The following is a 25,072-nucleotide window of genomic DNA, read 5'->3' on the forward strand; positions in this document are numbered from 1 at the left end:
GTTTCATTTCTGCAGAAATGACACTTCTAGATAAGAAATGAAATTTACAGAATGCGCATGTGTAGCTTAATGCCAGTGGAGAGAAGTACAAAGCGTTCATTTTGATTAACAGTCGACTTCAAGGTTACATAAATGTGAGAGTGCCACGCGGCAGTTATACAGAAAAGGGAAAATAATATAAAGTCTTTGCTAAAAACTATAAGATAGTTACAGGTAAGAGTTGCCAAAATATGGAATGAGTTTCCAAGGGAAGTGGTGCTTTCCCCTACCCTGGAGATGTTCAAGAGGAGACTAGACAGGCATCTGGCTAGGGTTATCTACCCCAGCACGCTTTCCTTCCTGGAGCAGGGGGTCGGACCCAATAATCTACCAGGTCCCTTCCAACTCTAGAGATCAATGAAATCCAAAAGAAGAAAAATCTTGTACAGATAGAAGGTTGGATATAAGACATGTACAAATATCAGCTTTTATTTTGACGTATATGGCCAGATTCTCAACTCATGTAAATTGATGTGGCAATGGAGTTTGCTGATATACACGAACAAAAGATACTGCTTTTTAAATGATCAAAAAAATACTGAGTAATAAGGTTGAAGGAGACCTCAAGGGACATCTAGTCTGAGCCCCACATAGCTCCAATATTTGCTATTACCCCTGGTAAATACATATCTTTCTCTTCTTGAAAAACTCCAATGAAGGAGATTCCACAGCTCCCTTAGGCAGCTTATTTCATGTTTTATTGCTCTTAAGGCACTTACATGTTACATTTTTCATGTGATCAGGCCTTTGAAAGTGCTCTACAGTCATGACATGACATGTGCACAGCTGCAGAGGATTTTTAAAATGGCCAATCGCATGAAAAATTAACCTTCCTCAAATGAGGTATTAAATGAGGGCACTCTAAAGCAAGGCACCTTGGGGAACTTCTGTTCCCTCCAGGGTTAATTTTTCACACTTTGGGGGCTGTCAGTGAGGGAGGGAGAGGAGGAGGGAGCAGCATGGAGTGAATGGCAAGGCTTGGCCAGGCTGGAGTTGCGGGGGGTCAGGGTGAAGGCAGAACCCCCTCGTCTTATCCCCCCCAGCTACCCTGGCTGGGGTATTGAGAGGAGCCAGGCTGGGTCCATTTCATGCCCCTCCCCCCCCAGCTCCAGCCAGGCCAACCCTAGCCAGCAACTCCATGTTGCTCTCTCACCCTACCCCACCTCACTGACAGCCCCAGAGCTAGGAGGGAACCTGGGGAGAAGGGCAGTTATGCAGTGCCCCTCCCTGCTGGCCAGGGCTGGTGCAGACAGACTCCATTCCCCTCCAACCCAACAAGTGAATGTCTGCTGGATTGGAGGGAAGGGTCTAACTCATGGCACTTCGTGAAAAGCGCCTTGAGTTGGAGTGGGGTCCCTAAACATCTGTAGGTACCATTAGAGGGAGGAAGCATTTTTTTTCCTGAGCTTTAATTTAAATATGCTTTGCTGCAGTTTAAACCTACTGTCATATGCCGCATGCTCTGTGGCAAATGACAACTATGTTTCTCCATTTTCTGTATGGTATTCTTTCAAATATTTGAAAATGCCGTTATGTTCCCCCTTAATCTTCTTTTCTATCAAAGTCAAAGGACTGAATTCCATCAACATTTGTCATACAACTTACTTTCTAGCCCTTTATCATCTTAATCACCCACATTCAGACCCTCTATCAACATCCTTTTTAAGATGTATTGTCCCAAACTGGACATCATACTCCAGTTAAATCCTATCTGGGATCAAATTGAACTGTGGTGTCACCTGTCTTGTTTTGCTTACAATGCTTCTGGAATACAACTCAAAATTGTGTCTAAATATAGATTCTTTCTTGAGTCCATTAGTGAAAAGAGGGACACTACTGAATCAAGCCTTTGGAGCAGAAATTATGAAAGTCTTTTCCTAATATACCTGGTGCACTATGGTTCTCTGTTCTTTTCCAGTGGATTGAGAATATAGAAGTTTAAGAACTTTTAAGTTAACAGAGACCAGTTATTTAATTTCATGGTCCTGGATTCAGTTCCCTTGTGATGTGCACTTCTCAAGGATTGGTGTGTCAAACAGCCATACTGGAATAAGCCATTCAGCATTCCAAAAAGAACTGCACAGACAGTGGTCAGGCAGCACAAAGGATTATTACAAAGTAATGTTCCACATAGGGGATTTTTTTTCAATTAACTGTTTAAAGCAGTGCCAAGCCCTTGCACAATAGATTTGACCAGAAATGGATCCAGGATTTTGCTAAAAGCAGGTGTGGTTGCAGGGACTGGTGCTGCAGGGGTGACTGTACTCCCTGCTCCCAGCCTCCTCTCCCACACTGGGGCAGGCAGATGGCACTGCAGGAGCAGCAGCCAAGAACTTGTTGCAAGGCAGTATTCCCCTGCTCCCTTCCCCAATCCTCTCCTCTTTGTCTGTTCCCCTCCCATTTTCCAACTTCTCCTGCCTGCCGCTGTCAGGTGTTGTTCTGGGGATGAGACAAGTTCCTGCCAGTTCCAGCTGAGCTGCAATCACTGGGGACTGGGTAGCAGCAACAGTGGCCAGTAGGCATATTCCCCCTCCCAACACCTATCTACCTGCCTGATGCTGCCATTGTTGTGCTCCTGGGCTGACTGCAGCCCAGCTGGGTGGGACAGGATCTCCCCTTCCTCCCTGGTGCTGTCCCAGTGGTAGGCAGGGGAAGAAGAGGCAAAGGGATGTGCCTTTGAGCATACATTCTTTCAAACTTAAATCCTTGGCTGCTTCTCTGGCAGCCTGGCTGTAAAGAGGGGGGTAGGGCAGCACCACTGCACCCCCTCTACATTCATGCCTGGATTTGGCATATTTTAATGAGGGTTTCCTGGAAAAAAGACTTGATTCATAATGGCCAGTTACTAACTGAATCCTGCCTAGTTCAGCAGTGTCACTCAGTCTTAATATAAAGGAAGAAGTACAAGAGAAGAGTGAGGTACACATTTTCTCAGTAAGCCTTTCTTTATCACTTTTCATCTGGGGCCACAACACACATTGGCAGAAGATTTTCATAGCATAGGTCTGTTCCCAAAGTAAATATTTCATGGTTAGTTTTATATAGAAAAAGATGTTTCTTGGCAAGTCTGGACAGTTCAAGAAATGTCTTTTTTTAGGCCTGTGCAAGCAGGGAACTATTCTATTTGGATTAGTCCAGTTTGGATGCCAGCAATTGGATTCTGAGATTTGGATCGCTTTTCCGATTTTATTTGTCCAAATTGACTTTGGAAGATTCAGCGTCGATTCAGAGAGATTCAGAGATTCGGCCATAGAGTATAATGGGGAATCAATGAAATATCTATAACTTTGTTGTTTTGTGGCTGATGTAGATGTAACTTGCAGGAATGATAGCCTCTGCTGGGGGCAGGAAGCCAGCCAAGGTTCAAGGTTATAGATGCAGGGGCTTCTGGGAAACTGCACCTCAAGCTGCTGACAAGCAAAACTCATGTCACTTATGTGTTAAGCCACAGTGTGGTGAAAAATGCAGGGGTGGTAGCCCCTGCTGAGGCCACAAAGCCTGCCAAGTTTCAAGGAGATAGGTGCAGGGGTTTCTGGGAAACTGCACCTCAAACTGCTGACTGTTAGGTGCACCCTCATTGTGCAGCTTTGTGTGTGTGTGCGCACCCTTGGCCCACATTGGCAGTGGCTAGCATGGAGGAAACTGGATGGTGCTAGTGCTGGTGGTGTTGCTGGTGCTGGGAGTGCTGGCACGGGAAAGTGGATCCCCTTCCTCCACATCCCCTTGCCTCTTCCCTTCTTCCTCCCTGACTTTGTTCACCAGCACCTGCGTCCAGTGATCAAGGGTTTTGGTGCTGCCAGTGCACATGCTCCCCTTCACTCTTGGGTTGCACATGCCTGCCAGCATGTGCACCATACTAGACTACAAGGGATCCAGCCATCTCCTGAAGCCGTTCTTCAGCCGCCTCACCAGTGCCTACACATCTGGTGACAGCAGCCTGCCCCAGCCAGGAACATCGATCCCCTGGAACTTCTCCCTTTGGTTCTCCAGTTCTCTCATTATGGGAATCACCTGGCTAAGGAGGGCATCACCAGTGCTGAGGGTCTCAGTGGCGTCGAGGAAAGGTTTGAGGACCACCAGGATCTGGGAGATAGTACTCCACTCAGCTCTACTTGTGGGGTCGCTGATCCCAATCTCCTCAAGCAAGGCCATCTCATGGATGGCCTTCTGTTGCACCACCAGCCTTCTGAGCATCAGGTGTGTGGAGTTCCACAGAGTCTCCAAATCCTGCATGATTTTGTGCTGCGGGATGCTCAGCTCTGCCTATTTCTCCCACAGCAACTTGCCCCCCTTGATGCTGCAGTGGAAGTAGCCCGCCACCTTTTTGCATTTTGAAATCGGCTGGCTCATAGTGCTAGTGGTGGCGGCGCCATCACCAGCAGCCTTGTTCCCCTCCAAGGCATCTCTGACTATGAGGTGCAGCCTATGTGCCACACAGCAGATGCCAACAAAGTTGATATCATGGACAGTCTGATTTCATTTAGTGCTCAGTGACTTTCATTATAACGCTCATGGTTGCCATCTTGGGTCATTAAAAACAATTGTGGTTGTCATCGTGAGTCGTCAAATACTTTCAGTTTTGCTTAAGACTCATTTTACTTAACACTTAGTTTTTCAGGAACCAATTGAGAGTGCTAAGCAGGGGTTGCCTGTATGTGTAGTAAAGGTGAACTAGGTAGGCTGAGACACGCTACTGCAGTTTGCCTTAATTAAACCCCATTATATGTGTTTTAAATATAAGGTGAACATTTTGAAAATGTTTTAAGTTGCCCACGTGTATAAAGTGACAACTTTAGAATGCTTTAAATGGTGAAAATTGTCACATAAACTAAATTAGGTTATATAATTTACTACATTGTATCAATATGTTTATAACCAAGTCACCAGGATGGCCTTTGTATACATATGTGTTTGTAATATATACCAGCAGCCTCTTTGTAACTTGTGATTTTTTCCATATTTTTTTCACAGGTTCATTTCTATATTCTCGTGAAGGCAATTTATACCCTTGGTCATAGTGCATCTTTGATTGCTCTTACAACAGGGAGTATAATTCTTTGTGTATTCAGGTAAGTACTTTACATAAACAAAATTAAGTGGTAAAATAGGAAAATATTTTAAAATTCTTGTCTCTTCTATGATCCTATAGCTCTTTATTTTTTAATTCTTAAAAAATAGTGAAAAATAATATTACAATGATAATTTGATGATTCTGTTAGTGATAATCATACTAGCGGGATCTTGAATCACTTTACAAATTCATATACAGTAATACTGCTACAAAAAAAGTTTAGCCAGGGTCCATGTGATGTAGAACTTCATTGATCAAAATCAACACCTTGAATTACAACTGAAAAAAGATGGAAGCTTGTTAATGCAAACAAAATGGACAGTAATGAGCTTCTGAAGCTTCTGGGTGATCCCAAGAAGTGTTATTTCTTAAACTTACCTGGGAGCCGAAAATTGCATGACTGTGGTGAGATACTGAAGAAAAATGCTATCATTTAACACTCTATTAAAAAAGAGATGGGGGAAAAATGTACATCTAGCTAATGAAACTACCCAAGATTTTTGGAGTAATTGGAGACTCATATATTTTGAAAAGGTCAGGACTGTCCTGTCAGTATAGATATATATTGTTTCTTCCAGTCACACTACAAGCAGGAGTTTCATTAGCACCTATCTCCCTGCTGTTATTACTTTTATGTTCTCTAACCTGCACCTCAGGCAACTTCCTCTTTTTCATCTAAGTCCTAACAACCAGTGTGTGGTGAGAAAGTAAAAATATACATCATCCAGTTTCATTTATATAATCGCAAAAGCATGTTATAAAGCCGTATGCAGGGCCGACTCTAAGGGTGAGTAAGGTCCGGGGCATATCAGCCTGTGCAGGGCTTGTGTGGGAAGTATGTTGGGTGGTGAGTGGCCACAGCATGAAAACGGGGGAGGGGTTGCCAATGGTGAGCAGCTGGAGAGCGAAGCCAGCGGCGCATGGTGCCCTCAGCACATGCCGATGGCGCTGTCTATGCAGCCTGTGTGGCGCTGTCCACAGAGCCCCCCCAAAGCACAGGGCCCAGAGTGGTCACCCTAATTCACACCCCCCTCACCACCACCCCCAGGGCATGGTTCTGGCTGTATGTTCTCTGAGTGATAGTATCAGGGCCTGAGCCCTTTCACTCCAAGGGCCATTTATGTACTTACAGAACAGGAGTAATGAAAGAGAACTTTTCACAATCCCATACTCGGAGGAGATGAAAAATCCCCCAGCTTTATCTTTTGGGATCTCTCTAGAAAGAATGAGTAGATCAATTCAGGAGATATTTCCTATATCTCAGCTAATACTAAACTATAGGCAATTCAACAGTACTTTGTGGTTAGCACTACTAACAGTTCCATACATAAAAGAATCTAGCATAGATACCTGACCTTTGCCCATCACTAGAAGAAGTCAACTGATGAAAATAAAACAACGTTTATGCTTAAGCCAGACTGAAGAGGAGTCAAGAGCATTAGAGGAATCAGTGCAATTTTATCACAATTTCTGAATAACTTTTTCTGGGATAAGGAAGGTTAAAGAAAGTCAAGAGTCACGGATTGCTTTCCAAACAAGTAACAAAGAACCATTCACTGAGGAGATCTAGTGAGTCATTAGCAATAGAAATGAGCACAAAATGTGGGTGTGTACAACCATTCACCACACCCTTTCTACATTCATGTGGCTTGCTTTAAGCTGCGTGATCATAGACCAAGAGGGACACAAGCAGCCATTCACTACTCCTGAGATCCATGCTAGGGAAAGCAGTGTAACTAGTTTAGGGTGGGGAAGGGTAGGTGAGATCAGGATGGCAGGGGGGTGCTGGTGTGGAAGGGGCTGGTGGGTCCAGAGTGCAGAAGGGAGGTTGGCTGGTTGTGGGGTTGGGATCTAAAAACCAGTCACGGTTGCGCAGGGGGTGGGTGGGAAGGGAATAATGCAGCTTCAGGCAGGGCTTTCCCAGGCCAGAGCTATGCTGTGAATGTATACAGGCATTTATGAAATCAGATTAACTATTTTTTAGATTGGGTTAACCTGATCTCTGTCTAAGTAGTGCACCTGGTCAAGTGCACTAACTTAGATAGGGCATGCCATTTTGGGCATGATCTAACCTCTCTGCATACCTGTACAATTAACTGGGCATTTAGATAGACTTAACCCTGGTTAGATCGATCTAAAGGTAACATCTATATGTACCCTGTGCATGCGTTTATGCTTTTCATTCATGTAGTAGTGAAGTAAAGGGGTGGTGTACATAATGAGATTGTGTGCATGTGTTTGTAACTGTTGGGTTTTGGAAATGCATCCGTACTTGCCAGTGTTACAACAAAGTTCAGAAATTGGCTAGTGGAGGGTGAATGCACAGATAATGGTTTATGAAAGGTTCCATTTCACCTCCTTCAGATCACAACACCTTGTATCAAAACATGTATTTTTTTTGTCTTGAAAAAATCAAAGGTGCTTCACTCATTTACCTCTGAAATTTATCCATCTTTAGCCAATGATTAGTGTAACAGCATTTAGGAGCAGGAGTGAAGAATAACTTTCCAAATGAAACTAGGGATTAGCAGTAGTTAGACTTGTAATTTAAAATTTAAAAGGCACTATAGGAACAGGGAGATCAAAATCCTGATGTTATCCAGTTAGATTATGATTTGAACTTCTGATTTTAGTAATAGGGATTGGTAAACCTCTACACTAATACACAAATCTGCATCAGTGGATTTGTATATTCTAGTATCAAAACATTTATTGATCACTGAAAATGCATGCTGCTATTTTATTAAAGTAAATCTAGAGGATAGGATTTGGGACTAGGAAGTTTAATTTAACTGCAAGTACATGTGACAAACAGGCAAAATGTCTCATTTATCTGGTGCTGCTTGCTTGTATTTTTTAACCTAGCACACATTAGTAAGCAATAAATGGCAGAAGAGATGCAATCTAAATGCCCACTGATCTTTACGTGATATATCAACTGCAGTTTATGAGCAATCCTACTAAAATTAAGGGAGTAAGACAAGAATTTCAGATAGTAGTGAAGTTCTGTTTCTACACTACTATGAAAATAATAAATACCATCTTTGGTTTCAGTCCTTGCAGAAGCCTAACATTGGTTTCCATTACTACCAAAGAAAAGATTCTGAAGTGTTGGAAAGGGATCGTAAACTTGGCCAATCTTTATGATGGCCTGCTATGGCTCCTAGCAGCTATTATATGTGTTATGCAGTATATGCGAATACCACACAACAAATCGCAACATGCCAGATATTAAAGCAGTTTATCCCTGCTAAACTAGCATAAAAATGGCAGAACCAGCCACAAAGAAGTTACTTTTTGAACAGTAAATTCTTTAGGGTGCAAAAGTATTTCTCAAGAATTTATCATGTGACCGTTTGACATGTTACAATATGTCATGTGATATTCACAAATAACATGCATCAAACATAAAATCTGCCACAGGCCTAAAATATAACCCAGAGAAATTATGCTTCCAAAAATTGATGTTGCTAGTCCAAAATTGATCCAATTTTTCATGTCAAGACTCTTTAACACCAGAAGCTACTAATTAATTATGCTATGATTAAAGTTAGTCAGAAAATTGCCAACTGGAGAATTTTCTATTGGAAGGCGCTGACTAATTAAAATCAGACTATTCCCTGGGAATATTTTGGTTTCTACAAAAACTAATTATAGAAGTAAAATAAAAATAAGGCATTTTGATAAGGTCAAAATGGAATATTTCAACCTTATTGAAAGGGAATGTCGGTGTTTTGAGTTTGAAACAAATTATTATTCTGAAGCATTTATAAGTTATAATGTTATAAAAGACAGTGTCAAAATGAAACGGTGATATTGGCCTGACTTGAAAATTTTGTTTGGGAAAATTTAAAAAAAAAATTCTTTTGAAAATAAACTGCAAAATACCATTATTTCCCATGAAATGGAAATTCTGGTTTCCAACATAGCTGTGATTATGATTGGTTTGGTCTTCCCATGTGTGAGGGCGCGGTGGCTAGGGACGGCCGTGAACCCCCTAGCACCGCCTACCGTCATGTTAGGGTGACGTAGCACCCTCAGAACCTCGCCTGCCACGACTTTGATGTTAAGATATATGATGTGGAGGCTGCCAGTTTCCCTAATGGACGGTCTTGTTAGTCGTCCCTATTCCCAGACGGGGATTCGATAAGCGTCCTGCGTTAAGGGCAATGCGTGCCTCCAAGCCTCCCCCTTAGCACGCCCCAAGCCTCGCAGCTATTCCGGGGGACGCTTGTATGGTCCCTCGCCCCTCGGGTGCCCTTGTTCTCACTCTCGGGCACCGGGGCTCTTCGCCCACCTGGCGCCTCCTTGGGTCGGGCCCCAATCTCTGGCCCGTTCCCCACGCCCTGGGCCTATCACGCTGGCGCCCAGCCACTTGCTGGCGCCTCCTGTGTCGGCTCCACCAGCGCCGCTCACTACCGGCCCCCCCTGGGCCGGGTTCTAGCCGGCGCCTGGCTCACCGCCGGCTCAGCCTTCCGTTTGGAGCGCTCTCGCCGCCCTAGCCTTGGCGCCCTGGGCCGGCACGCTCTCGCCGCCCTAGCCTCGGCGCCCTTGGGCCGGCACGCTCTCGCCGCCCGGATCTCGGCTCTATCGCGGCCCTAGTCTCGGCGCCCTCGCCTTAGCGCTATCGCCGTCCTGCTCTCGGCGCCCTTGGACCGGCGCTATCGCCGTCCTGCTCTCGGCGCCCTTGGACCGGCGCTATCGCCGTCCTGCTCTCGGCGCCCTTTGATGGCTAGTTAGGCTGCTCTTATCGCCCTGGCCTTAGCTCTATCGCCCCCTAGGCTCGATGCCCTTGGGCCGCTAGCCAGGCCTGGCTAGGTCGCCTTGCTGGGCCTTGCCCTGCTGGGGCCTTGCCCCTCTGGGCTGACTCCACGTGCCTCGCGCACTGTCTCTGCCCCGCCTTGGGCCTTGCCCTCCCGGGGCTGACTCTGCGTCTCTCGCGCTCTGTCTCTGCCCCGCTCCAGGGGCCTTGCCCTCTCGAGGCTGACTCTGCGCCTCGCGCTCTGTCTCTGCCCCGCTCCGGGGCTAAACACCGCCCTTATGGGCCGGGGTCTGTAACCCCGCACCCCGCGCCTCGCCGGCGCAATATGGTGCCCTATCGCACCGACAATAGTGCCCCTGGCACTATGTCCAACTGGGCACTGGGAACCCCCAAGCTGTGGGGAAGCTCCCCTTGAGGCCTCCTCGCTCCCCTACAGCCTCCCCGGTCCTCCGGAAGTAAACTATAACTTAACACTCAAGCCATCTGGCTATAACATAAGCAAAGGCTCCACACGCCTAATAACTCCAAGCCCCACCAGGGCTCTCAATCCTACCTCCAGTTAGGGCGATCCTGTTCCCTGCATCATTGCAGCCGGTTAGCGCGATGAAGTAGTAGCCACTAACCCCGGCCGCTCAGCTCAGCTCAGCCGCAGAGCTCCTGCTCCTGCGGCCGCCAGAAGGGAACTGTGTCTCAGGCTCTGGCCTAAGCTGGTTATAAAGGCCAGGCCCTGCCCTCTTCCGGTCATGTGACTCACTTGGTTGGCCTGGCAACCAGGCACCTGAGCTCCCTGGGTGATTGGCAGCTCTGCCAATCAGCCTCAGACTCACGGGGCACCTCTGTGACTCCGTGACACCATGTCCGGCAAAACTTTCCAAAAGAAGATATCATCTTCCAAAGAAAAATGTCAATTGGGGGACAAGTTTAAGGCAAACCTCTAATAATTTGATTCTGTACCTGAAAAATTATAATAAATTAACACATTTTAACACATATAGAATCTAATTATTGGGGGGGATCATCTTATGTTCAAGTAAATATGGTAATCCTTGTTGCTGCCATTACATTTAGTGTAAATTTACTCTTGGCCTGTAGTATTGATCAAATTTAAGACAATCTCCTTAGAGGTGCCTTAAGCTGGTGACGTTATTTTTTTGGCTTACTCAACAGCATATGTGTTATTTATCTACTATCACATTTTGGCAAATAAGTTTACTAGCAGTTACGAAATGTAACATATTGTAAAAAACTTTGATACATATCAGGCTGTCCTACTCTTTCCATATCTGCACAGCTAAAAACTATTCAAGCCACAGGTAGACAGAATGCATTGGCTTGCCCTAAAATTCTGTTACATCTGCGCTCCTTAATTAGTAGCCTCATTCCTATGTGTATTGGCTTCCAACTTTTGTCCACCTGTAATTCATGATACCAGTTTTAATCAATGAAGTCCTCAGCAGGTTGGTTCTTCAGATTTAGGTAGGATAATCTTGGGTTAAATCAATAGAAGTTAAAAAGAAGTGATTTATGAGAGACTGTTCCATGAGCAGATCTAGGATTTTGAAAAAAGGGATGCAGGTGGTATGGTACATCATCACATATAACATAGTGCATTTTTCTCTAGTTAAAAAGAAACTAGAAACTTCACTAATCTTTTAGGGGCCCGGGCTGTATTATTAAGTTTAAGGTTAATGCAAAGACAAATATAACTTTATTGGAATATACATTAATTTGCTATATCATATAGTATGTATGAAAAAATGCAACACTAAGCAAAGAATAATAATAAAAATATAGCCATTGGAATTAAATGTACATCTCTTTTTCAGTTTCATAAAACAAAATCTAGCTTCTTAAGCATCTTGACAGTGCAACCAGTGCTTCACGGAAAGCTATTTCTACAGTTGATTAAAGTTCACTTGAATGAACATTTTAACACCTGAGTTAATGTATTTAGCTAGAGTTTAAAACCGTCTGCAGGGCCATGGAATGGGAGCTACATTACCAGGGGAAGCTAACAGATGCATATTATGGGAGAAGGGATAGCTTGATTTGTGAAACATCCAAGCTATTAAAAAAGAGAGAGGTCTTTAATGAAGAATTCAGAAGAAATTTGGTAGATTATAATTAGGGGTCTACTTAAATCACGGTCAGACTTACCAGTTTTTGTAGGTCGGTTGTGGCATAAAGAGCAAACTCCATGGACATTATGTGCTTGTGCTCCAGCAGCCCCGCCCATGGGCGCTGATTGGCAGAGAGGCCCTGGGAGGGAGGAGGCACAAGGAGGCAGCTGCCAACCTCACTGATGGCTGCCCTGTCTCTTGGTGCTGATTGGCAGAGAGGCCCTGGGCGGGAGGGATGAGGGGGTGACCACCATCTTGACTGCTGACTGCCCTTTGTGCAACCCTGCCCTTCAGCACTGATTGGCAGAGAGGCCTTGGGGGGAGAAGGGACAAGAGAGTGGTGGCCATCTGTACTGTTGCCCTTCATGCCAACTCTGCCAGCTAGCGCCTTCTGCTCCCAGGGTTTTTTGGTTGATTTTTTTTTTTTTGTGAATTATCTCCAATTTTGCAATTTCTGGTGGGGAGGAGGGATATCCTCATCCCTCCTCCTCCCAAGGGATTTCCACAAAACCATGATTTAAGTAGACCCCTAATTATAATGATCCATAAGTCAAGTGACCAACCCAGACGGTATTAAACTTCGGGTGGATCAGGAATTGAAGTGGGAGCATACAACTGCACCACTTACCTTCCGCCATACCCCACCGTGCCTGATCCATCCTTGACTGCTTCTCCCAAGTTTCTTGATTTAGCTGTCCTGCTTAGTCTCATCTCTTATATAGGATTTCATATGGCATGAGAATTAAAGAGAAAAGTTTCTTAATCCTGATGGGTTGGAAGGATATGCAAATAAATTAGTATTTTTGCACATAATGTTTTTGTTTTTTTAATACATATATCCAAATAAGATGTGCATGCAGGAGTAGAATACAGGAGTAAAAGAAAAAAAATCAACCAAGAAAATAATAAGTGTATGTCAGTAACACAAACAGGAGAGCTAAGTTTTAATTAAAATCAACATGAAAAATGCTAGAGCCCAGCACAATAGAAAATGAAGATCCACTTTCAGTTTGATAAATTGTTTTAATCTGTGACGCACGAATTCAGATGCCTTAATTAATTGCACTAGACAGAATATGGTAAAAATCTTGAAAGGGGGCATTCTCAGGGTCACAGAGAAGGAATGAACAGATTTTCATCCCACTGAGAAACAACCTAAGACTAATCAGAAGACTGTTCAACAGCCTTTCCACCTTGGAAACTAAAACACCTGTTTTTAAATCTCTTCTTAAATGTAGAAAACTTCACTGCACTCGGAACTACATCCATCTGAACTTGTTCCTCTCTTTCATTCTAAGAGCAATCTCTGTTTTAGTCAAGGATGATATTCTCTATTCCAACTCCAACACAGCTCACTGTCCAAAGGATCAAACGTCATGGGTAATGAAACACTTTTGGCTACGTGGTGTAATGCTGTTGCCTTGTAAACTTCCTCTTCCAGTGAACATTGGGAAACAAAAGTTGTCAGTATAGGGAAATGTGAGAGAATTTTAAGGGCTGGCAAGCATGCCCCATAAAAGTAGGTTGCAGCTGTAGAAGAAGGAAGGTGGTGGAGCATCAGGAAGGTGAGTTGATGCTGCTTTACATATTCATGCAGCTATCAAAAACAAAACAATTGGAGTCCAGGGGAGATCTGGTAAACAGACGGCAGAGTGCAGCAGGGCAGAATTTCAGAGAAGCCAGCCAGGCATCTGCTGGGAAGTGGGGAAGACTGGACGTCCAAGAAACCCCCATCCTCCCTTTGAGGGAGGAATACTGATTAGAAATAAATTTAGAGGTGCTGCTAGACATCAGGGAATTCATCTACATTAGGTTTTTCCTGCCCTTCTTCTGCCATGGCACTTTCACTGTGACTAAGTTTAGTTTCTTGGGGAAAAAGAAGAAAAATGTACCACAAGCTTTTTTTCATTGATAAAGAGGCATTCTTCTAGTGCTTTTACAAGCAACTCAAGTTATACGTGCACAGCACAACCAAAACACTTCCACTGGAAAACTGCTTAATATTGACATTATAAAAGTACTGTAAACAGCATTTGGATTGACATCTGAAGGAGTTGAGGGTACACAGTTCTTCAGAGAATTAGCTTCAGGCCCTGAAAATGCACTTTGCCTTCTACAGTTTGAACAGTATCAAAGCTGTTTCTGTTTTCATCCTGCAGTTACTTTTGGTTGCTGCCTGATATTCTGGTAGTTGAACTGGTCCAGATCAATTGGCCCCTTTCTACGTTCTGTCGCACTGATGTTAAAATGTTCCAGTATCGGCTTACCATAGCTTCTGCCTCGTGTATGCTCCAAAACCTGGCTTTGTGGCATAACAGTTTTAAAGAGTATAACCTCTTTGTCTGTTAATGTCGTCTGTAACCTTCTTTCTGTAAATTTGGCTTGCTGAAGGTAACAGTTATCTCATCTCTATTCAGTGTTTTGAAATTGCCTTAACGGCCATTAATTTCAAGAGAGGGCAGTTTGTATATGCAGAGGCCCAGTGTGTCTGTCTTCTAAGGTAAAAGAGGATAAGAAAGATGTAGTGTAAAAGGGGGAAAAACATACTCATGCTTTAAAAAGCAAGATAAACATTTCTAACACTGCACTTCAAGGGGTGCCTGAGCAGTAGGGACCAAAGTAAGTGTTAATTTGCATTTAAAAAAATATTTCCCCCTGTGAAATATTCTGGACAGTTCCTGCTGTACAGTAGACACTACCTACAATGGTACTATCTGAGAGAGAGTGCAAAGAGTATGGGTCATTCCGTGATGTCCCATTTAACTTATTCTCGTGGGTCTTTAACTTAACTGGGAAACAACAGAAAAATTCAGAGAGATAATATTTTATAAAGACACAGTTAATATTTTCCTTCTGTTTCCTGACTGAAAGGGGCATTCAACATCTAATTCTAGATTTTCATTCACTTTTATTATAGTCTGGAAAAATTATAGAGCCAAGTATTTTTTAATTTTTAAGATAAAATAGGAAGTTTTAGAAACTTTTAGCAAAACTTTTATAGAATTGCTTCCTCAGTATGCTTATTATTTTAATTGATAGTCATTGGTGTTAACCTTTTTTGTTTGTATCATGATATTTTCAATTTCTGAGTAAATTATACAGAAAGGAGCCATTATTAAAATGTAATGTAATTATATTTCCTTTTATTACTAGTATCAATACTGTAAATGTATCTATCACTTTATTTCTTTGAGCCATTAAAGAGGTTTTTTCTTACTGTACATGGGTTACTAATATAAAAAGATGAAGATGCATGTTATATAAGAGATTTAGGTTTGTGGAATAAATGCTACAGGATTTTCTTTGCATAAAGTTTGACCTTCTCTTTTTTTTCCATAACACTCCAGATAGGCTGCAAGGCTAGTTTGGTGTTTTTCCAATATTGTGTTATGGCAAACTTTTATTGGCTCCTAGTTGAAGGACTTTACCTCTACATCCTCCTTGTGGTAATATTCTCCCCTAACAGACACTTCCTGATCTACCTTCTGATGGGATGGGGTAAGAATATATTTATCTTTTTATTCTCTTTTTAAAGCTCTCTAATGGCAGCGTGATCTCCAGGGATCCTGGCTTTCTCCGTTTAAAAATTACAAAATCTCTGATAAAAATTACAAATTCTCGATTTAAAAGCCAACAAATCCATGTTTTTCCATGATTAAAATGAAATGCTACTATATATAAATATCAGTTGAACACAATGTTTTATTGCTATATTTACAATTTTTAAGCAGTCTGGAAGCCTACCAGTGCTATAATAAAATAAATTCTAAATACCTATAAAAGTTGATGTTGATTTTGGGTATTTTATCGTAGAAAATCAGAGTTCTTCTGCCCCTTTGTTCACCAGGATGCAGGTCCAACTGCGGCTGTGTCCCCCCCTGCCACATCCTGCTTTGTGGTGTTGAGCAGCCCTGATATGCTGGTGCTCTATCCATGCCATTGCCCCTCACTCCCAAGCCACAGTCCCCACCCACACCTGCTGGTGCCCCACAGCCCTCTGGCCCTGCCTCTCTCTCCCCGCCCCCAGCCCTTAACAACATTAACTGCTTGTGTTAGCCTGTTATATTTTATAACAGATTGGAAAGCTCATTAAATATTTTCAGATTACTTTTATGTTGAGAGTGACACTAGAAGTTTGAACTTTATGCAATGTATTGAACTTAGTACATGAAAACCATCACAAAATGATAGGTACAGCTGGGAAATAGGAATGAATGGGCTGCTTATAAAATGATTAATAGTATAGTTTGCACTTGTAATATCTTCAGTTAGGCCAAGGGTGCATAAAATTAGTGTTCCATAGAGTCTGGCATCTTGCAAAGCCTATGGGAAGCTTTCCCTTCCTATATACATTTTAGAATAAATAAAACTACTCACCTGCTGTATTTGTTTGTGGTTCTGTCAGCATTGGTAGATAGATAGAAATTGTTCACAGCCTGTGGTTGATCAACAGGTACTCACCCTTCAGTTACTGCCATTTTTTTATCCACCATTTTGTCTTGAGCCATCATTTATTTTATATTTTAGAAGCAAATGGCTACAGTAGGGTTGAGATTTTTCAGTAAATAGATTTTTACAATCATATTCTAAACTTATGTTTTCTTAGGAATACCTACAATATTCATCATCTTATGGATAGTAACAAGGATCTATTTAGACGACTCTGGGTAAGTAGCTTGGAGAGCAAATCTTTTTGCTATACATTTTATCTGTAGCCAGTCTTCCCTTGGGAAGCCATTGCTATTTTGAAGAGAACAGCAGGTCCTTAGATACAACAGTTAAGTGACAGTATGCACTTTTCATAGGTACACCCAATTTGAAAGCTTTGACAGAAGATGAAGGTAAACAGTTTCTGACCAAATAGCAGCCCCTTAAGCTCATACATAAGTAGCTCTCAGTGAATTCAGTAAGAGTTACCTTAATTTAAAGCTACTCTTTGACTTTCGGAGGGTCCTCTAGGAGCCTTATAGTGTAAGGCTATTGTGTAAGGCACTGAACAGCGTCAACTACTATGAACATCTCTGTGGGTTAATTGTGCAGAGCAGATGTAAAGGATAGCCACTCCAAGTCTTAGGAGAGAGCTACACTGATGTGACCAGATGATTATGCTGAAATGTTTAAGTAATGAAGCTAGGTGTTAATTACCTCAGCACCTGTTAATTTACCCAAACTCTTAAGCAGGTTTTGCAGCCAGTACATGACCTAGCCCAGGGGTTTTCAACCTTTTTCAAGGAGTGTACCCCTTCTGGGTACACTTCTGGCGGGGTGGGGAGGGGTGGCAGCAGCCGGATGTGGGAGGAGAGGGGGCAGGGGCTTGCACGTGGCAGCAGCAGCACAGGATGGTGGATGGCAGCAGTGGATGCTGTGTGCAAGCTCCACCCCCCACCCCACATCTGGCTGGCCAGGCGGCACGTGTGCCACCTGCAGAGGGGAGCATCTGTCCTAGCCTGCCCTCGGCCCTGCTCCTGGGAGGCAGTGGGGTGGGGTGGCGGTGCTCCATCCCCACCTGCCCATGTGTACCACCTAGCCCCTTTCCAAGTCCCCCCAGGGGTACATGTACCCCCAGTTGATAACCCCTAACCTAGCCCATTTAACAGTAAGCTTGGTTTTGTCTATACAGTAGTGCACTTAGTATAAGCTTATGAATATAATATATACACTGAGAAATTCCTGTCATTGCCACCTGAAATAGCTAAGACCCATGCTGGAACTGAGTAATTTCCAATAGCTCATCCACCAAAAACATGAAGTCTTGGCGGTCCCAACCTGTTTATGAATTCCACCCAAACGTGCTAAAGACATCTTCACAAAACTTTGGAAGTTGAAGAGGAGGCTGTAATTTCACCCAGGCATCCAGTGGTTAGGACACTCATCCAGAATATGTGACACCTGCTTTTAGTTCACTTATGTCCTGGGAAGGTTTCCTCACTGCCAATCTGTAGACAGGGCTCTCCATCTTTGATTTTGGATTTTATAATTGTATACTTATATATTAAGGGATATAGAGAGAGACAGGAAACAATTCTACAGTCTGATTGTAGGGCAGTCACCTTGGAGGTGGGACAGCTGGGTTCTGTATTCTATTCCAATGAATAAGGGTGCACAGATAGAGGGTTTTGGGGCTGATACCAATAGCCAATTTTTAAGGAGGCCTATCGGATGATACCAATCAATTTCTAATACGCTGCCCAGCAGCTCGAGAGCAGTGTTTGGCTGGTAAGTCTGTTGTAGTGGAAGGGGAGGGAGAAAGGAAGGGGCATGGTGGGGGAAGATTGAGGCCCCTGTGGTGAGGGAGGGAGTGGGGCTGAGCAGGCTCTGCCCAGCCAAAGTGGAGCAGGGCACGGGATGGAGCCATGGGTCATCCAGGGGGTGCAGGGATGGGGGTGCGACTTCCACCACTGTACACACTCTGAGAGTGCATGAGCAAGGGGCATGTGCCCCCAGATCTGAACAGGGTAGGTGGGCTGATGCTGCTGGCTGGGGCCAGGGCTGCACCAGGCTGTTCCCGGCGGGGGCTGGGCTGCGCTTCTGACAAGCAGCAGCGCTGGGAGGGGAATTTGGGGGGAGCTATGGTGAATTTTGGGGTGGCTGCAGTCCCCCCTGTATCCCCTCCTAGCACAGCCCAGCCCAGCCCCTACCAGGAAGAGCCCAGTGCTGCCCCAGCCTGCAGTGGCAGCCACCCCGCTCCACAGATCTGGGTACACATGCCCCCTGTGCCCTCCCAGGCTTTGTGCAGCAGTAGGAGCTGCCCCCATGCTTCCCAGACAAGGTACAGCTCCATCCCACATCCCACCCCACCTTGGCTGGGCAGATCGAGGCCCCCACAGTGAAGGAGAGAGTGGGGCTGATGCTGTGACAGAGGCTGGGTCAGGGGCGGGGCATGGGACGGAGCTGTGGCTTGTCTGGGTGGCATGGGGAAGGAGAGGTCAGCTTCTGCCATTGTACACATCCCGGGAGGGCATGTGGGGGCTTGTGACCCCCAGATCTGCAAGTGGGGAAAGGTGGGCTGGGCCGTGGATAGCGCCAGACCCTTCCTGGGAGGGGAGGCGGTGGGGCTGCTGTCAGGGCAGGCAGCAGTGGCGCTGGGAGTGGGGCTACACTGAATATTGGAATGGCTCCCCATACCCCCTCCCAGCGCCACTGTCACCCACCTGCCTTGAATGCAGCCTGGCCAAGCCCCTGCGTGCGGGGAAGGGCCCAGCACTGCCTCTGGCATCAGCCAACCACAGCAGCCTGTCCTTCCCTGCATGCAGATCTGGGGGGGCGCTTCCCCTCATGTCCTCCCAGGGTGCACGCAGCGGTGGAAGCTGCCCCCCTTCCATACACCTCCTGGATGAGCCATGGTTCTGTCCCGTACTCCACCCTGCTCCTCTGGGCAGCCCCTGCCCCAGTGCCAGCCACACTCCCTCCCTTACCACAGGGGCCTCGATCTGCCTCCCCTATGTCCCTTTCCTTCCCCCACCCCTTCTTCCACAACAGACTTACCAACTGGACCCAGCTGCTCTCCATGCTGCCAGGCTGTGCTCCTGGCTGCCTGCCTGCACTGCAGCTGCATGAATGCACATGGCATTTATTGGCCACGTCACTCAAAAAAAGCTGATTGCCGATGCTCTCAATTTTCCTCATATCTGGGACCAATGTATCGATGCACTTCTGATAGATAGTTAGATAGATAGAATTTCTATTTACATCTCTTTTTTCCAATTTCTGGTATAATATCTGAACTAAAAAAATTTAATGGAGTCCGAGTAACTTATAATTTCTCTGGACACTTTGCAACTCCAAGAAAGTAAACCAAGGGTTGATACAGTTAGAACAGTGAAATACATTTCTCCTGTTTAAGATGTATCATTCTCCCCAGAGTTTTAAAGCCAGATTCTTCCAATAAGCTGAAAACTAAATGTTCAACAATTTTTCAGACAAAATCTCAGTCTCATTCTCACAATTTCCCAGACCATATCCACCCTTTCTGTAGCCTAAATATTTAAAATGTAATTTAAATAATTTTGATTGAGTCTTTTTATTACTTCAGATGACTCTGTTGCCTATAGGCTGTTAAGCACACGTTGGATCAGCTTCATAGCATAGGTGAAACCTAAATATAGAATTCCTAAGGGATATCTATTTCCTTTTCTTCTAACACTGCCTTTTTACTTTTCTGCTGTTTTTAATTATTTTGAATGTACAATTAAAACCCAGTAAAAGAAAAAATACATTCTGAGGAAGAGCAGACAATATTTTATTTTGTTGTGACTTGTGTGTCCCAATCATTTATCTTCATATGCCTCAATTGCCAGATGAAATTAGTGTTAACATCTTTTTTCCCTTTTCTTTTTTGTATAGTTGCTGGGATACAACTGAACACAGCGGTCCTTGGTGGGTTATACGATCACCAATTTTAATTTCTATTATAGTAAGTAAACAATATATTGAAACATGAATTATATATTCATTTTTGCAGTGCATATGCTCATTACTCTTTGGTGCTAACTATAAATGAACAAACACTCCATTCTAATGGAAAAAATGTTTTGTGGTGAAAAATCTTACAGGATGGCAAGGTCATTTCAGCTCATTGCTGTTAAAATTTAGCTGCTCCTTGTTTAAATGATTGACTGTTTTGTTTCCATGTCATTTTCTTATTTAAGTCCTACAAATTAGTGCATTTTATACAGCCTAGCCATGGTCTTCAGCGTGTCATTTGACAATGTTTGGGTGTTTCTAGAGTATACAGTGTTCAGTAGTGATCCTTTTAAGCAAAGCACTTAAGCTTCTGTTGAATTACAGCTTAAGTGTTATGCTGAATCATTCTGTAAATATGATCTATATGTAGATCATACAGTGAGAGCTTATTCCTCCTTCATCAGATTGAGTTCTGTATGTTTTAAACAGAAAACCATGTAGAAGGTGACTCGTGAATTACATAAAATGAGAATTTCCAATTATGGATGTTTTGCTATATAATGGGAACAACTACACGTGATATTAATGCGCATGTGTTACAGCACACTAAATAACTGTGCCGAAAGATGGTACTTGTATTGGGCAGTACTATCCTACAGTGGAGTGAATTAGATTACTGCAGCCTAATAACAGCACATGTGTAGACAGTGAAACTTTACTGTGGAGTCAACTTTGCAGTAACGTGCACATGTAGATGCACCTAATGAGATGAACATTCAGCAGATACAAAGCACATAGGCAATAAGCCAGAAGGAGTTGGAGAAGGAAGAGTAATTCTGAGTAAGGAAAATATACTGAATGAGAAAAGCAAAAACACCCCCACACAATATTTGAAAAGAGCATGAGTTAGAATTCCTTGTGAGCATCTATGAATTAAACAACTATTGTGAATGCAGCTGAGTTCTCCTGTTTTAACAGTGTGCTAGAAAGCCAGGACTCAAGCCAGATATGGCAGACTTCTAAGATGTGAAGGCTGGAGTTATTTCAGTGCTGATTAGAGACCTGTGGAGGGCCCAGGTAGAGTACAGCAAGGACAGGAAGCCTGTTGGGAATCAGGAAAATGGAGAAGAGTCTTAAAAATCAGCCAGGTTTGGTTCTAGATTTAGGCTGAGGAATCTGTACCAACCTGATGGTTTTTCCAAATCAGTGATTGATTTGATACACTCCTATCAGTATGGAAATATAGGAAATATCTTTGTAAATGGACTGGGATGCCTCAGTTCTTGCACACTTTTGGGATCTGCTCTCTCTTTCCAGACATGTTTTGTCTCCTGAGCAACACGCTTTAGCCAGCCAAGTGCGTCTGCTACTTACGTGCTAAATTAAATCACAGTTTTCCTTAAAAATAAATGCTTTCCCAACTGTTGTTTTGGGGGGGGGGTTAGTGCTAAGCCATTGTGTTGTGTATTTGTGGTATTAAGGAGTGAAATTACAGCAAATTGGAGCACTTTTCGGAGAAAATAATGGTAGTGCCAAAAAAAGTGAAACTTGATATTTAATTATTCACACAAAGAGTAGGATGCTGTTTTAAAATACTCAGTATACACAGTTTTATGGTCCATGTGCCCCCCCATCCCAAAATGCAAGAGATTAATCAAGGAATAACATGATAGTTACTTGGGTTTATTGTAAGTCTTTATATCTAACAACTTCTCTGGGGCCCTTCATGGGCTCACACACATAGGCAGTGCCCCGATGACCTTCCCGAATCTCTTTCCTCTTTTCTCCTCCTTGCTTTTAAGGGAAAGTGAATTGCTACAGTCTTTTAGGGCAGGGCTGTCCACCTTCCCACAAGCTGGGGGCGGCACACAGTGCCTAGTATGACCTGAGGGTTGCACCCCCTGAGGGTGGCCCCCCTTCAAAACTCTCCCCACCGCACACACAGCCCAGCGCTGCATGCAGCTCAGCTCCCCCCACCACCACATGCAGCCCAGCTCTCCCTTCCAACCACATGCACAGCACCTTCACCCCTGTCCCAGCAATCCATCCCACACAGGCAGCCCATCTTCAACATGCAGTATGAGCATCCTGCTTCTCTCCCTGCCTCCCTCCTTTTCTGAGCATTCACATGCACAGCCTGGCATCCTCTCACTGTATGCACAGAATGGGCAGCCTGGTCGTTTTTCACTGCATTACCCTACCCCAGGAGTGGGGGCAGGAACCAGAAGCCAGAGGAAGGAGCAGGAGCCACCACTGCAAGAGCACTGGGCGGAAAGGTGGGAGCCCTTGGGCTGCAAACTGACCCCACACATGCCTTGTGCAGTTTGTCACCATTGTTTTAGGGAATGCAAATTATTCCCCCTCTTGGATCACATTTAAAAAGCAGACTTGGGGGTCTGACCAGTTTTCAGCTCCTCACTGCCCACCATTGGGGGGGAGGGGGTGTGGTGGCCCAGTGGAGCTTGTGTCCCTCCCTGTGCCTGAACTTTCAATCAGAGGAAGACCTGTGCAATTATTAGCCCCTGTGCAAATGTGTTAGGGTGCTGGCAATCATTAAAATAATGCCACAATGGGATCTGACCCTGATTCCCATAACCATGCATCGTGCCATGCCACACGTGTATGCAGGATGCTCCATTTTCAGAATTGAGGACTGATCCCAATCACACCATCACTTTAAAGGGAACTTTGCAACCTAGATGTGGTTTGCAGGGTTCTAAGCCATTCCCTACAACTCCTTTGGATGCTGTGGGGCTAGGCAGAAAATGTTCTAGGGCTGCCTTAGAGTGCTGGGTGCACAGGTTGCAAGTTTCCTGGCAGGGGGATCCCTTGCAATCTGTGTGACCAGCACTCCATTGTCAGCTGCCCGAGTCCTGATGCCAAAAATCATCTGTGTATGTTTCAAAACACTGTGCTCTTCTTTCCGCTGCCTGTACAGAGTGCTCCCATTTGTGAGTCTTTCCAGGTGGACACTAATCTGAATTAATAAGCAATCAGAAAGAAAAAGCAGTTGTGCAGAATAACCAAGTTACCTCACCTTGAAGCTTCTGTTAGGGACTCAGTGACGTGGAAGTGGCAACAAAAAGACATTTTGAGTAATGCATATATGCACAAAGTATTTTGATCAAAAGTCGCTGTCAGTTTTAAGGCAGCCACAAAGCTAAGATCAGTGACATCTTATCATTGCCTCACTGTTTTGTCATTTACTTCTTCTGCTGTACCTCATTCCTGATATTTCTGTGGATAAGTTTTCTTTTTTTAGGGAGTGTAAGAGTGATTCTTTTTTTAGGGACTGTAGAGTGATGTTCCAGGAAGTATGTTTGAGATGAGGATTTTAATGGGTTTTATTGTACCTACTGTATAGTTGGATAGACAAGCTGTGTTCTTCATCTGAGGAGAAAAGGAGGGGCAGCAAGATTAGAAATAGTCTGAAGAGCTGTGAAATTGGGGAAGAGAGAAATTTCCAGGGGTAGCTAGCAGACAAGAAAATACAGCTTGATCAGGGGAAGATCAAGACCTTTCCAAAGGGAAGAGGGTCATCATCACCCATGGTATAAGGAAAGATTAGCAGGAATCGGGTAGATATAGTGAGCCATGAAGTCAATATCTGTATTTAATCCTTGAGTCTTAGTGTCCAATCAGCTTATGATTTTTTATTCCCAGGTTCACATTTGTAATGTGTTTTGTACATTTCCCTTGAGCAAAAACATAGTGAGGTCAGAAAGTGAGGGATGGTTCTGTGAAAACTGTTCTCCTACACATCTGTGTAGTCTCTATCTTTAATCTTCTTCCTGTGAACATTCATTTTGGTGCATCATTTTAGCCTAGTTTCACCCCCATTGTTTCCATGAAGGCATTGGGTCCACTGGATAAGATACCACATTTTGGGATAGACATGTGGAGGATCCATGGATTTCTGATGGGGTTATTGTGTGTGGGGAGATGTTGATTGTTGTAGCTGTGGGAAAGAGTGGGAGAGAGTTCACTGTAAGACGTGGTCTTTGTGTAACTTTGAATTACATTAAGTCATCTCAACGCCCAACGTATCCAAGGACTGACTTTTTTAATGAAAATTGCTGATAATAGGTTTTTGCCAGTCTTTATTTCAGAAAGTAGCATTCATGGTCATGCAGAGGTTAGTTGGATTTACCAAACCATCAGTATGGCAGGAAAGATAAAGTAGATCTGACAGAGCTGAAGTGAATACCTTCTAGCAGCAAGCACATAAGGCTCAAAATTGAAATGACTACTATAGTTTGATTAACATTTAACAGTATATTACATATGGAAATAAGGGGTTTGAATTATATGTGTGTGTGTGTATATATATATATTTCTTTCTTCTTGCAGGTGAATTTTATATTTTTCATTAGTATTATAAGAATTTTACTTCAGAAGTTGAGATCTCCTGATGTTGGAGGCAATGATCAGTCACAATACAAGTGAGTAACATATTTTAGGAATCACATAATACATCAAAGTTACTCTCCTGCGGCACTCTACTGACAACCATTACTTGCTATGAAAAATATATTTGATACAATCATACCTATTTCTAAGCATGGGGAATATGCTACTGATTCAGCAAAGTATGTAAGCGTATGGTTGGAGTCATATAGAAACCTAAATAGAGGTGGTCGAAACTTTTTAAACAAAGGGTTAATTCTTTGAAACATG

The 25,072-nt window shown here is 43.8% G+C and overlaps 1 protein-coding gene across 2 annotated transcripts in view; it reads left to right on the forward strand.

Moving 5' to 3' along the window:
* The window catches only part of VIPR2 (vasoactive intestinal peptide receptor 2), a 113,261-nt gene that overhangs the window by 75,927 nt on the left and 12,262 nt on the right, over positions 1-25,072 (forward strand). Inside the window, exons 5-10 of one of the 2 annotated variants that reach the window (XM_090047588.1) lie at positions 5,011-5,108; positions 13,231-13,372; positions 15,340-15,490; positions 16,599-16,659; positions 20,336-20,405; positions 24,746-24,837. In XM_090047588.1, coding sequence (XP_089903714.1) covers positions 5,011-5,108; positions 13,231-13,372; positions 15,340-15,490; positions 16,599-16,659; positions 20,336-20,405; positions 24,746-24,837 — 614 coding nt within the window. The remainder of the gene's footprint in view (positions 1-5,010; positions 5,109-13,230; positions 13,373-15,339; positions 15,491-16,598; positions 16,660-20,335; positions 20,406-24,745; positions 24,838-25,072) is intronic. The other variant, XM_090047589.1, reaches the window with a different exon arrangement.

This window comes from Crocodylus siamensis, chromosome 5 (genome assembly GCF_052110815.1).
Source record: "Crocodylus siamensis isolate JL-2025a chromosome 5, ASM5211081v1, whole genome shotgun sequence".
Taxonomy (NCBI): Eukaryota; Metazoa; Chordata; order Crocodylia; family Crocodylidae; genus Crocodylus; species Crocodylus siamensis.